The sequence below is a fragment of the Mustela lutreola genome, chromosome 13 (assembly GCF_030435805.1).
Source record: "Mustela lutreola isolate mMusLut2 chromosome 13, mMusLut2.pri, whole genome shotgun sequence".
Classification (NCBI taxonomy): Eukaryota; Metazoa; Chordata; class Mammalia; order Carnivora; family Mustelidae; genus Mustela; species Mustela lutreola.
This window is the reverse complement of record NC_081302.1, coordinates 71,925,236-71,939,462: the sequence shown is the minus strand read 5'-3', so window position 1 is coordinate 71,939,462 and position 14,227 is coordinate 71,925,236. Positions and strand designations below refer to the sequence as shown.

At 33.4% G+C, this 14,227-nt stretch overlaps 1 protein-coding gene across 7 annotated transcripts in view; it reads left to right on the top strand.

Annotated features, from left to right (window-relative positions):
* Nucleotides 1-14,227, top strand: part of PDS5B (PDS5 cohesin associated factor B) — a 204,956-nt gene that overhangs the window by 104,760 nt on the left and 85,969 nt on the right. For all 7 annotated transcript variants that reach the window (XM_059144774.1, XM_059144775.1, XM_059144770.1 and 4 more), the window contains 3 exons: nt 9,019-9,164; nt 11,286-11,437; nt 12,632-12,745. In XM_059144774.1, coding sequence (XP_059000757.1) covers nt 9,019-9,164; nt 11,286-11,437; nt 12,632-12,745 — 412 coding nt within the window. The remainder of the gene's footprint in view (nt 1-9,018; nt 9,165-11,285; nt 11,438-12,631; nt 12,746-14,227) is intronic.

Here is a 14,227-nt window from a genome sequence, read left to right as displayed (position 1 = left end):
TCAGAACAGTTCTAAAGATATTTTAGGTGTTTGGATTTGAACTTCACTTTGGTGTTCTTTACTCTTCTTTAATGTTTTGAGAACTTAGGTAAATGTCATTAATTTGTAAACTGCGTTTAATGAGGGTCATTTTTCTGAAATCTGTATAAATTACAAGGCATTTCAGAATTTTGCATTTTTGTACTAATAAAGATATGTATCTGAATATTGCTCGTCTATTAATTTTTCTTTTCTTTTTTAAGATTTCAGTTATTTAGGGATGCCTGCATGGCTCAGTTAAGTGTCTGTCTTTGGCTCAGGTCATGATCCCAGAGTCCTGGAGTGGAGCTCCATATTGGGCTCCTTGCTCAGCAGAGAGCCTGGTTCTCCCTCTGCCTGCCACTGCTTATGCTTGCGTTCTCTCTCTGACAAATAAATAAAATCTTAAGCAAAAGATTTTATTTATTTATTTATTTATTAAGATTTTATTAATTTGAGAAAGAGAGCAAGTGAGAGCACAATCAGGGGTTGGGTAGAATGAGAGGGAGAAGCAGACTCCCTATTGAGCAGGAAGCCCCATGAGTGGGGCTCCATCCCTGAACTCCAGGATCATGACCTGAGCTAAAGGCAGAGGTTTAACTGACTGAGTCACTCAAGCACCCTTAATTTTTTTAAATTAGGAAATTGTTTGGAAAATACAGATGACTATAGTAGCTGCTATGTCTTCTTCAGAAATGTTACTGCATTTTGCTATATTTGCTTAAGAGTTTTAAAAAAAGAAAAGAAATTGTAGTTGTAGTTGAAATGCCACTCATAAACTATTATTCCTGTTTCCACAGAGGGTAGCTACTCCACTAAATTTGGTCTGCATCCTGTTTCTTTTTCTATCTACGTCACATGTATATTTGTCCATAAATGATATATGGTTCTGTTATGTGTTTTTAAAAATTTTATTTTAATGGTATCATTTGAATTTGATGGGGTTGAACTTATTCCTACTGTCGTATGTATTTTATTTTCATGCTTCTTGCTTTTTTTTCCCCTCCTATTTTCCTCTTTTCTGCTTAATTGCTTACTTTTCTTTGTTTTCATTTTTCCTTTTTTCCCTTGGGGCTTGGAAGTTAACATTTTCACTTTTGTGCTTTTACTGCATAATTGATCAATGAAGTCTATAAAGTTAATCAGAACTCTAGCTTCTTTTTGAGCAATCAAGGAACTTCAAGGTTTTAACTTCAAAGTTTTAACTCTGCATATTCTCTTTCCATTGTTTACATTATTGTTATTAGTTATTTACTCTTTTTAAAACTTTATCAACTTGTAGTATATTTAAAAATTTTTTTTATGGTCCTTGCTTACGGTTGCTTCTTAAATCTTACTACTTCCTTCTGAGTTTCTTTTGATAAAATGATGAAGTATATTCTTTCATAATTTTTTTTTTTAAGATTTTGGATTTATTTATTTGACAGAGAGCAGAAGCAGAGGAAGTGGCAGGCAGAGGCAGAGGGAGAGGGAGAAGCAGGCTTCCAGCTGAGCAGGGAGCCTAATGTGGGGCTCAATCCAGGACCCCAGGATCATGACTGCAGCTGAAGACAGACGCTTAACTGACTGAGCTACCCAGATGCCCCTCTTTAATATTTTTAACAATAGTTTGTCATAGTAATACTTTCAGGTTTTGTTAATTTCTACCAATTCTGTTTAAACAGCAGGTGTTTCTCACTTTCATCCTTTTTTTGTGGGTGATATCATGTCTGAAACCCTCCACCTGCCTACTCATATCTGAATTTGGACTGCTTGCTCTTTGAGCTTCTACTTTATAGCATTGATCTTCAGAGGATCTGTTCTTCCTCCCTCTTTCATCTTCCCTCTGTTTCCTTCCTTCCTTCCTTCCTTTCTTTCTTTCTTTCTCTCTCTCTCTCTCTCTCCTGCGTGTGTGTGTGTGTTTTCTCTTTTGTCTTCCTCCTTCTCTTTTCCCCTGGATGTTCCTTTTACTGTAACATTCTATTCTTGTGTTATTGATGCACTGTTCTCTGAAAAAATTAACGATAGCGTTTTGGAGAATTATTTTCCTACAAAATGTTTCTTTTAGTCAACTTATTTTTTTCCACCTGCTTTGTCTGTATTTTCTGTGTTAGAGGCTTTCCTCAAATGGTTGTTAGTCGGTAGCTCTCTGCTATAATTAAGAGTGGGGGACTAAATAAAGAGCTGTTTAGAAAGCCCTGAATGTATAGATGGTCTTGCTGACTCTGAACTTCGATATAGGGTGGGTTCTTTGTTAGAAAACCTTTAGTTTAAATACTTGTCTTTAACTGGTCAGATTCCTCACTGAAGAGGATCCTATCAGGAGTTTACAAGTCTAGTTGCTGGTATCTTTGGGACTACTGTATTATTACTTCATTCCTTTTTTTTTTTTAAATTATTGAGTGATATTCTATTGTATAAATACACAGTGATTTGTTTATTCGCTTTTTTGTTTGATGGGTTTCTGGGTTGTTTTTGATTTTGAGCTTTTAAGATTACGATTACTCTGAGTATTATTATAAGTGTTTCTATGGATTTATGCTTTTATTTCTTAGAGTGAAATTGCTGGTTATGGGGTAAATACATGTTTAATATTATAAGAAATGACTGAGTTCTCCATATTAGCTATATTGTTTTCCACTTGGACTGGAAGTGATTTAGACTTCTAGTTCTTCAGTGTTCTTGTCACCATTTTGTATCAAAAATCTTTTTGATTGTAGTCATTCTCATAGTTCTTGCTGTTTTATTGTGGTTTTAATTTGCATTCTCCTGATGACTAATGAGATTGAGTATCTTTTTATGTGTGTATTGAAATTTTCTTTTGTGAAGTGTGTTTTTAAATTTTAAATCCATCTTTTTAAAATTGGCTTGTTTTTCTTGTTGATTTGTAGTGGTCTGTATATGTTCTGGATCTCTTTAAAGTATAAAAAAATTAAGTAATTTTCCCATAGAACTTTAATACAAAGTTCGCTGTTACCTAAATAATACATGTTTTGATTTTTTTTTTAATGGTTTTATTTTTTTGACAGACAGAGATCACAAATAGGCAGAAAGGCAGGCAGAGAGAGAGAGAGAGAGAGAGCAGGTTCCCCGCTGAGCAGAGAGCTGGATGCTGGGCTCTATCTCAGGACCCTGGGATCATGACTGGAGCCGAAGGCAGAGGCTTTAACCCACTGAACCACCCAGGCACCCCATGTTTTGATTTTTTGTAGCTATCTAAAATATATTTTAAATGTGAATAATTTCACCGATAACCTTTTAAGTCCTTCCATTGTTTGGAATGTTTGAATGTTTACAAAAAGATAGTGTGTAGTTTCCTTTTTTAATGAAACATTTTATGTTGTGTTATGATTTCCTATTTTTCAGCCTCTGTGCACATTTTAGTTTTTTTTTTTTCCTTTAATTCCCATCACTTATTTCACCTGTCCCCCTACCCACCTTCCTCAGGTAATCATCAGTTTGTTCTCTATAGTTGAGTCTGTTGTTTTGTCTTTCGCTCTCAATTTTTTTACTTTGCTTGTCAGTTTTCTTAAATTCCACATGTGAGTGAGATCATACGGTATTTGTCTTTCTTTGATTTTGCTTAACATTATATTTTCTAGCTTTATCCATGTTTTGCAAATGGCAAGATTTCATTCCTTTTTAAAGCTGAATAATATTCCGCTGTGTGTATGTGTGTGTATACCTATTCTTCTCAAACTATCTCAAAAAAAGAGGAGGAAAAAAAATAGAAGAAGAAGGAAAACTTCCAAATTCATTCCTTGAGGCCAGTATCACCCTGATACCAAAACCAGATAAAGACACCACCAAAAAAAAGAATTCTATAGGTCATTATCTCTCATGAGATACCACCTCTTCTTCATATCCATCTATGGATAGACACTTGGGCTTTTGCCTTAGCTTGGCTATTGTATGTAAATAATGTTGCAGTAAATAGGGGTGAATGTATCCCTTTGAATTAGTGTTTTTTTATTCTTTGGGTGAGTACCCAGTAGTGGAATTACTGGCTTTGGAGAGTAGTTCCATTTTTTTAACTTTTTGAGGAAATTCCATACTGTTTTCTAGAGTGGCTGAGCCAGTTTGCATTCCCACTGACAGTGCAAGAGAGTTTACCTTTTTCTATATTCTTACCAAGACCTCTTGTTTCTTGGTTGTTGATATTAGCCATTCTGACAGATGTGAGGTGATACCTCATTGTAGTTTTAACTTGGATTTCCGTGATGATGAGTGATTTGAGCATCTTTTCGTGTATCTTTTGGCCATCTGTTTGTCTTTGGAAAAATGTTCTTATCTTGTCTATTACTTAATTGGATCATTTGGGGTTTTTGATGTTGAGTTGTATGAGTTCTTTATATGTTTTGGGTACTAATCCTTTATCAGATAACCCTTTATATGTTTTGGGTACTAACCCTTTATCAGATATTTGCCACTATCTTCTATCTTCTATCTTCTTCCCTTCTCTAGGTTGTCTTTTAGTTTTGCTGGTTGTTTTCTTTGCTGTGAAGAAACTTAATTTTGAAATAGTCCCAATAGTTTATTATTGCTTTTGTTTCCCTTACCGCGAGAGACACTATCTATAAAAATGTTTTAACAGCCAGTGTCTGAGAAATTACTGCTTCAAGGGTTTTTATAATTTAAGGTCTCACATTTAGGTCTTTAATCCATTTTGAGTTTATTTTTGTGTTTGGTGAAAGAAGGTGGTCTAGTTTCATTTTTTTGCAATGTAGCTGTCCCAACTCCACTTGTTGGAGAGATTTTCTTCCATTGGATATTCATTTCTCCTTTGTTGAAGATTAATTGGTCATAAAATGTGGGTTTACTTCTGGGTTTTCTATTCTGTTCCATTGATCTGTGTGTTTATTTTTATGCCAGTACCATACTATTTTAATTCTACCATTTTGTAATGTAACTTGAAGTCTGGAATTGTGATACATCCAGTTTTGTTTTTCTTTTTCAAGATTGCTTTGGCTAGTTAAGATCTTGTAATCCCATACAAATTTTAGGATTGTTTGTTTTAGTTTTGTGAAAAATGTTGGTATTTTGATATGAATTGTATTAAATCTGTAGATTGCTTTGGGTGGTGTGGACATTATAACAGTATTTGTTCTTCAACCCGTGAGCATGGAATGTCTTTCTGTTTCTTTGTATCATGTATGCATGTATCATGTATCTTGAATTGATCTCATCCGTATTTTTCTAATTTTCAGAGTATAGGCTTTTACTGTTTTGGTTAAGTTTATTCCGAGATATTTTATTATTTTTGATACAATTTTAAATGGGATTTTTTCTTAATTTCACTTTCTGCTGCTTCATTGTATAGGAGTGCAACAGATTTCTGTATATTGACTTTGTATCCTATGACTTTACCAAATTCATTTGTCAGTTCTAGTGATTTTTTGGTGGAGTCTTTAGAGTTTTCTCTAAAGAGATAATGTTTATCTTATCCATTGGATAGACGCCTTTTTATTCTTTATCCATTTGGATGCCTTTTATTTCTTTATGTTGTTTGATTGCTGTGGCTAGGACTTCCGAGTACTATTTTGAATAAAAGCAGTGGAAGTGGACATCCTTATGTTTTTCTGACCTTAAAGGAAAAGCTCTGTTTTTCACCACTGAGTATGATGTTGGCTGTGGGTTTTTCATATAAGGCCTTTATCATGTTGAGGTATTTTCCCTCTACACCTACTTTGCAGAGGATTTCTATCATGAATGGATCTTGTACTTTGTCTGATTCTTTTCCTGCATCTGTTGAAATGATGATATGATTTTTTTAAAAAAAATTATTTATTTATTTCACAGATGGAGGTCACAAGTAGGCAGAGAGGCAGGCAGAGAGAGAGGGGGAAGCAGGGTTCCTGCTGATCAGAGTGCTAGATGCAGGGCTCCATCCCAGTACCCTGGGATCATGACCTGAGCTAAAGGCAGAGGTTTAACCCACTGAGCCACCCAGGCGTCCCGTGGATACGATTCTTAAAAAATATTTTATTTATTTATTTTTGAGAGAGAGTGACTGTGAGGAGGAGGAAAGGTCAGAGGGAGAGAGAGAAGTAGAATCCCTGCTGAGCAGGGAGCGCAATGCCGGGGCTGGATCCCAGTACAGTGAGATTATGACCTGAGCCGAAGGGAGCCGCTTTACTGACTGAGTCACCCACTTAACCGACTGAGTCACTCCGGAGCCCTCCATCATCTGATTTTTTTATCCTTTCTTTTATTAACGTGATTTATCAAGTTAATTGTTTTGTGAATATTAAACTGCCCTCATATCCCAGGAATAAATCCCACTTCATTGAGACATATGGTTTTTTAGAAATAATGTTTAATTCAGTTTGCTAATACTTTGTTGAGGATTTTTGCATTTATGCTCATGAGAGATACTGACCTATAGAATTCTTTTTTTTGGTGGTGTCTTTATCTGGTTTTGGTGTCAGGGTGTTACTGGCCTCACAGAATAAATTTGGAAGTTTTCCTTCCTCTTCTATTTTTTTTTTTTTTTTTTTTTTTTAGATAGTTTGAGAGGAATGGGTATTAACTCTTCTTTAATTCTTTGGTAGAATTTGCCTATGAAGCTGTCTGGTCCAGGACTTTTGTTTTTTGGGATTTTTCTGATTACTGATTCAATTTCATTGCTGGTAATTGGTCTGTTCTATTTATTTATTTATTTTCTATTTCTCCATGCTTTCGTTTTGGTAGGTTGTATGTTTCCAGGAATTTATCCATTTCTTCTAAGTTGTCCAATTTGTTGGCATATGGGTTTCCATAAAAATCTGTTATAATTGTATTTCTGTGGTATTGGTTGTTATTTCTCCTCTTTTATTAATGATTTTGTTTATTTGGGTCCTTTTGTTTTTTTGATAGCTAGAGGTTTATTGAAACCAACTCTTGGTTTCATTGATCTGTTCTATTTTTTATGTTTCTATATCATTTATTTCTACTCTGATCTTTATTATTCCTTCTTCTTGCTGGGTTTGGGCTTTCTTCGTTTTTTTGTTTTTTTGTTTTTTGTTTTTTTTTCCTAACTCTTTTAACTTTAAGATTAGATTGTTTATATGAGTTTTTCCTTGCTAGGCCTGTATTGCTATTTTTTGCATATTTTTTGTAGTTGGCTAAAAGATAGCCCTGAAAAATCTAAGGTTCTAACTACTTTATGTGCACTATTTCAAGCATACCTTATAATTTCCAGCTGGTGCCTTGAATTTCTAAATGTTTTCATGGTTCTTTTACCCTGGAAATGAGCTTATTTATTATTTTTCTTCCTTTTTGGATTTCATCTTTTTGTTTTGTTTACAAGTGCTACATCTGCCACAATTTTGTTGAAAACTCTGTTTTGCTATGATCTTTTCTCTTATACTTGTCCCTTTTAAAAGACATTTTCTTAGGATTTCAGAAGTGAGCTAAGATTAATATATGTTAGACACACATGTTTGTCTTGCCTTTCTTGACAGTGTTTTTGTGAGATTCATCCTTGTGCCTTCAGCCACATTTTGAGGGACATGGCCATATTGTGAAGAGTATTTTTAGCTGTTTTGTCATGCTAACTACTAAGAATTTCATCTTTCTCTTTTGTTTTCCTCTGCACAGTAGGGATCTGTAAATTAATAGTTCTGGTATATATCTGTTTAATATGAATGACTTAGGGAGATTGGGATGCATCTTAAAATTGATGCTGTTCTCATTGGTTTTGTCTTAGTGGCCTCAAAGAATATCAATTGCACTTGAAACAAGTAAAGTGCAAGATAAAACTCCCATGTTTATCTTAGTGGAGAAATGAACTTGAGATGTATTTAACAGGCTTCATTTGAAATCAATACTTAAAGTAACTTTCTTTACTGAGTTAGGTAAAATTACACTTCAGAAGTTTTTTTTTGTGGGAGGGGGCGCGACATATGACATACGGTCTTTCTCATTTTAGGAAATAGTTTCTGTTATAGAATGCTCATGGTGAAGACGCTTAAGCCTGGGCAGTGGTTTTATGGGTGTTTGTGTTGTAATTATTTGTTAAACTGTCTATTTATAGGGACATAAATCCATTTACAATCGTAATAAGCACTATTTGCTGTATATAGGCATAGCTAGACATACTGCTCCAAATCCAAACAGTGAAAATTTAGCTTACTGGTCTTATAATAGAAAGTGAAATGATATTTTGTTATGTTCATGTTCAGTTGTGGTACCTCTTCCTTAAGCCTCTAATATATCATTACTGAAGAGTGTTAATTTTTTCTTTCAGCTCAGTGTCAGATCAGAACTGCCATGTTTTTGATTGAATTTAAGGTCTTCCTCCAGCCAATCCTAATTGTTAAATGTTTAATTTCTTCTATGTTCCTTTGCCTTTCTTAGTTTAATTACATGGACTTTCCTTTTGGTGTTTCCTGTAATCTTATTGCTTGGTGGCTGGTATTTTAATTTTGTTCTTTCTGAAACCTTACTCAGATAAGGGATAGAAGCTTAAATATTCTAGCTTTTTCCCAGTAGAACTACTTGACTTGAATATTTTAACTATTTAAACAAAAATAGAGGGGCACCTAGGTGGCTCAGTGTGTTAAAGCCTCTGCCTTCAGCTTAGGTCATGATCCCTGCATCGGGCCCTTTGCTCAGCAGGGAGCCTGCTTCCCCCTCTCTCTTTGCCTGCCTCTCTGCCTACTTCTGATCTCTGTCAAATAAATAAATAGATAAATAAAATCTTTAAAAAAAATAAAAATAGAAATGAAATATTTGAAGTCATATACTTCTTAGTTCATTTGTATGGTTTAGTTAATGAGGTTAAGAACTCCTTAATACACTACCCTGACCCCCAAATGGGGAGGGGTTTTAATACTCAGTTGTGTTTAAACTACTATATTTTGACTAAAGGACTAACCTTCATGTCTATGCCCTTTTCTTCTCTGCTCTTAATTTTGAAACTTTGAACCTTTTACTTAGGTTTTGTTTTGTTGTGGTTTACTTACCAAGGACTTATGCAATCTTTTAAAACATATTAATTCTTAAAGTCCAATTTTAATAAAATAAAATTTTGTCTTTCAGAATATCTTAAAGTGAGGTCACATGACCCTGAAGAAGCTATTAGACATGATGTTATTGTGTCCATAGTTACAGCTGCTAAAAAGGATATTCTTCTGGTCAACGATCACTTACTTAATTTTGTGAGAGAGAGAACATTAGACAAACGGGTAAGTAGGAATAATAATTAGTAGTAGGCAGCTTTTATTTTGCATACTTTAGTAGTATTTTAGTGGAAATAATGAGATTTAAATGTAACTTGCCCTTTTCAGGAGCAAGTATTTATGTATTTATGAGAACGTTTTATTTTTTTGTTATATTAAGTTTTGTTAGGTTTATAAATTCAGATTATTTGTTCTCATCTTAAAAATGAGATGGCTCTAAATGGTAGTCAGAAGTTTAGCCTGGACACTAGTTTTAATAAATGAGTTGTAAAGGCCTCTGACACAACTTCTTATGTTTTTGTTGACTCTCTTCTGTTTCTTTTCACATGAGTATCAGTTGATAGTCCTTTAGCTGGTTGTATTATAATTTCTGTGGAGTAGAAAATAACATGTTTTCAACTTTGCAAAGCTAAACCTGGCAGAGCAGCATGCTTCCAGCCTATCTTCTGTGACCCTAAACCTTTCCCCCTTGAGTGAGCACCCACTAGCTGCACTCAGTAATCAGTGGCTTCTTAAGAGAGGAATAGTGTCTTCTTATTCTTGTATTCTTATTGCCTGGCTATATTAGACACTCAGTAAAATATGTGAGTGAATGTTCATTCCTCCTCATCCCCATTGCCTTTCCTTTCTGGTGTGTGTTTTACTGGATTTAGGCTTGAATAATTTTGGTGAAGGATGAAAATCATTGAAGTATATGGGGGTTAATTAACAAAGAAAGCAGGAAGCCTGTTGGTAGTTGTGAATAGTTTTGACTAGTAAATACGTCATTTTAATAGTTGCTTATAAGTTTGGTTGTGCTGTTGTCATCATTTAATGCTCTTTTTGGTAATGCTGTTTGTGGGTAGAGGACAGATGGGCAGGAATTGCATAGTTTTCCCTCCAAATTTATAGGTATTAGGACATAACTTATCTTAACTAATAAATTTAGACTTGTCTTTTTTGAATATTTCATAGAGTATTAAGGAAAGGTCCTATAGAGTATTAATGAAAGGCATAAAGAAGGAAAAGGAGATTTGCCTCGTGGTAGGATAGCAGCCTTTCAAGTGTTCAAGTAGTCTTTTTCTTTGTTAGATTTGGAATTTGAGCTAAGTATCTGTGTATTTTTGGGGTCACATAAATTCTTAAAATTTTTGATGTTGTATTCATAATAGGCCTCCTTGGTTCATTCATATAAATATTGAATATCAAAAAATAATGGAATATATTTATGTTCTTGGCAGAATTAGAATATGCTCTATCTTTAAATTCTCCTTAAAGCAGCAGTTTGGGGAATTAGAGATAAGACAGAGAATAGAAAGTTCCTACAAACAAGTTGAATTCTTATTTTATGAGTAAGGCTTTTTGAAGTCTTTTATTTCAATATGTATCAGTGGATGGATGAGATAAGGACTGTTCTTAATCTGCTGTAAGTAATTGAAAGAAAAACCAAGGGAAGAATATACAATGAATGACAGACTGCAAAGGAAAAAATTATAAACATCTGTGCAGCTTCATGAAGTTCTAAACATTACTAACATCTTACTGATTATAGTGCTGTTTGTGTAAAATTAAAGAATAAACTCATCCCAAGATAATTAAGCAGTATTAGATACACTAGCAAATATGTATTTTAAGAAAATAGTTGAATGCATTCCTCTTACACTTGAACTTGATTCTCAGATATACAGAATGAACGGAGCGTCTTTACTTAGCATTTGATAAAACCAATGTCATGTACCTTTAACTGAAGTATATTTAATATACACCATAAATGGAAAAAGTGTATAAGGGATAAGTCACAATTAACTCATTCTTTGCCTGTTAAAATTTTGTAGCATACTTTCTCTTACCAATTTTCAGTGACTTCATGTGATGATGATTAATGTTTGTTTTTTAGGGGTAAATGATGGGCATAGTATATTAAAGCATTAAAATTTTTTATACATGTTGATATCTCTGTACCTTACATAGTAGATATATTAAAATGATAGTTATGTTTTTTTCATAGTCATTATAAATAGATATCTAGTAACTGAGGAGTGATGAAGATATATTGTGTAAAGCAGCTTAAAAACAAGAAAACGGACTTTCTTGAAATATAATTAACATTTTTAAATTTTAAGAAAGCATTTTTGTTTTTACTTTAAGTGGAGAGTGCGCAAAGAAGCCATGATGGGACTTGCCCAAATTTATAAGAAGTATGCTTTACAATCAGCAGCTGGAAAAGATGCAGCAAAACAGATTTCATGGATCAAAGACAAATTGCTACATATATATTATCAAAATAGTATTGATGATCGGTAAGTTAAGGACACCATATGTAAAATATATGGTGCTTTTGATGTATTTAGTTGTTGATCTTTAGTTGTAGGAAAACTGTTTTCTTTATAACTTTAAATTCTCTCAATTTTTATTGCAAGTTAAAGCTAGTGAGTGGGACTAGTTTTCTTCCTATCAAAGCCATAAATGAAGCAATAATGTGCATATACCTTTAAGGAGGGATACAGTTTTTAAGTTCATTTTTGTATACTATTTTTAAACAGTGGTACTTAAGAGTAGAAATGTGTGTAATCATTTAAATTTTATTTCACAGGTTATTTTTCAAATAAAATGTTTTCAAATAAATGAAAATAAAGCTTTTGGATTTTAGACATTTTAAATAAATAGTTTCTACTGAAGGATAAAAAGATAATTTATAGTTTTATTTGAAACACATTATCTGAATATAATCATCATATTTTTCTTTTGCAGTATAAGGTTAGATCTTGTGTGGATCTTAACCATTTAGTAGTAAATAGATCTGTGAATCCTGCTTGCAGAATTTATTTCACTTGCTTGAATTTATTTTAAATTCTTAGATCCAAATGGTCTTAACTCATAATAGATGAGATTGAGAAAGTTAAGAACCAGTAGGCCACCTTACATTTTTAAGAGTTACAGTAACAAGAAACTGGGTATCTTAGATTAACTTTATCTAAGAAACTTTATAGTTATTATTTTTGTAAAATGGACATTTTTAGACTTTTTGAGTGTGCAACATCATTCCATGGGAGATTTGCATTATTTGCTAGTACTTTTTTTTTTTAAACTGTTAACCAGGTCTTTTCATGATGTTTACTCAGATGATAAAAACTCAGAAGAATCTTACTATGTCTTTAGAAATTTTAACTTAGAGATGCTTAGAATTTGTCATTTGGAAGGACCTGTTTTTTGGACACTTTATTATTCAGATAAGGAAATCGAAAACCTCGTATATACTCAAGGTCATGCAGAGGTAGTTATCTTAGCTGGGTATAGAGTTATTGCCAGTACATCCAGCTAAATCTTTTTTCAGCCCCTCTTCTTATAGAAGGAAATCATCCATTTGAAATCTCATATCCATTCAGAAAGCAGGAACTTCTTTTATATGTAAACTTTGTGTGTTTTGGAATTTTATATACAAATTCAGTACATTAAAAAAAAATCATTACAGTACCTTCTCTGTGTTTTTGCAGATTGCTTGTTGAACGCATCTTTGCCCAATACATGGTTCCCCACAATTTGGAAACTACAGAACGGATGAAGTGTTTATATTACTTGTATGCCACACTGGATTTAAATGCTGTGAAGTATGTTTCAAATGTCAAATTTTGTTTCTTTTTCCATCTTTTTCAGTGTATTGCATTTTATGGGGAAAACCCTCACAAATGTATTTTTAAATGTTAACAATTTATGTAACGCAAACATTGTTTAAATGATCAGACACAATAAAATACTTGACTGATTTTTCAAGTTACTGCTATCAGTATGAGATTAACAAGGATTTTTATAAGCAATTATAAATTGACATGGAATTTTTCAGGATTTGATTTCTTTCCCCAGACATACATATTGTCATTTCAAGAAGTATTGATGTACCTTTTTGTTTGTTTTCTTCCTTAAGGCATTAAGAAGGTCCATACTAAGAAAATCCTACCGCCTTATTTTAACCTCATGGTCATTTGAATTTTGCTGTAGAGTGGTAGGGTACATATTTTGTGCTGTATAACCTCAGCATCTGTTATAATTTGGCATATGGGTATGCACAAATACATTTTAATGACCATTTTTCATTCAGAAAATAATTTTGAGCACCATTATACGGAATTGGCATTTTGGACATGGAAGAGACATTACTAATTGAATCATACTGATGGTTAGGAAATTGAAACCTAGAGATTGATTTGCTCTAGGTTTTAGAAAATGTAGATGCTCTGCATTCCAGCAAATGTCATTACAAGTCGGGGATTAGATGTTTGGAAATTGAAGTCTAAGGAGCTGCATATAATTTTCATTCCTATGTCTCCTTAATGGGACTTTGACTTCTTCCATGGGAATTATTATATGTGCCAATTATAACTTTCATAGAAACATTGAAGAAAAGGAGAAATGTAAATTTCTTATTATCTGTTGTACTTAAGGCAAGGGGTATATATTATCAATGGCTGCTTTTGTGCTTTAACAGCAGAATTACATAGTTTCACCAGAGACTGTATTGTATGGTCCATAACATTTATTATCTGGCCTTTTATAGAAACACTTGCCAACCCTTCATGTAATTGATAATTTTCCTGTTTTTCACATGGAGAACTGAATTCCAGAGGTCAGTTAACTTGCACAAAATCACACAAGTAGTAGGAGACAAAAAGTTAGGATTTGAACTCTACCTGGTTTCAAAGTTCATTCTTTTTCTACTGTATACAGTGAAATATGTTACTGCCATATTTAATTGATTTTAAAATGAAATTGTCATATGCCAACACCTCAAGAATTAGAGTGCATCCTTATCTTCATGGTGCAATTGATGGCTGATTAGAATGAATGAGAATAGGATATATATATATATATATATATATATATATATATACTTGAGACAACCTAAGTGAAATCATAGTCTAGGCTTCTTGACTCAGCTCACCCGTCTTTCATGAACAAAAATGAAAGATACTCTTTTTAAAGATTTTATTTATTTATTTGACAGACAGAGATCACAAGTAGGCAGAGAGGCAGGCAGAGAGAAGGTAGGGGGAGCAGACTCCCTGCCGAGCAGAGAGCCCAATGTGGGGCTTGAT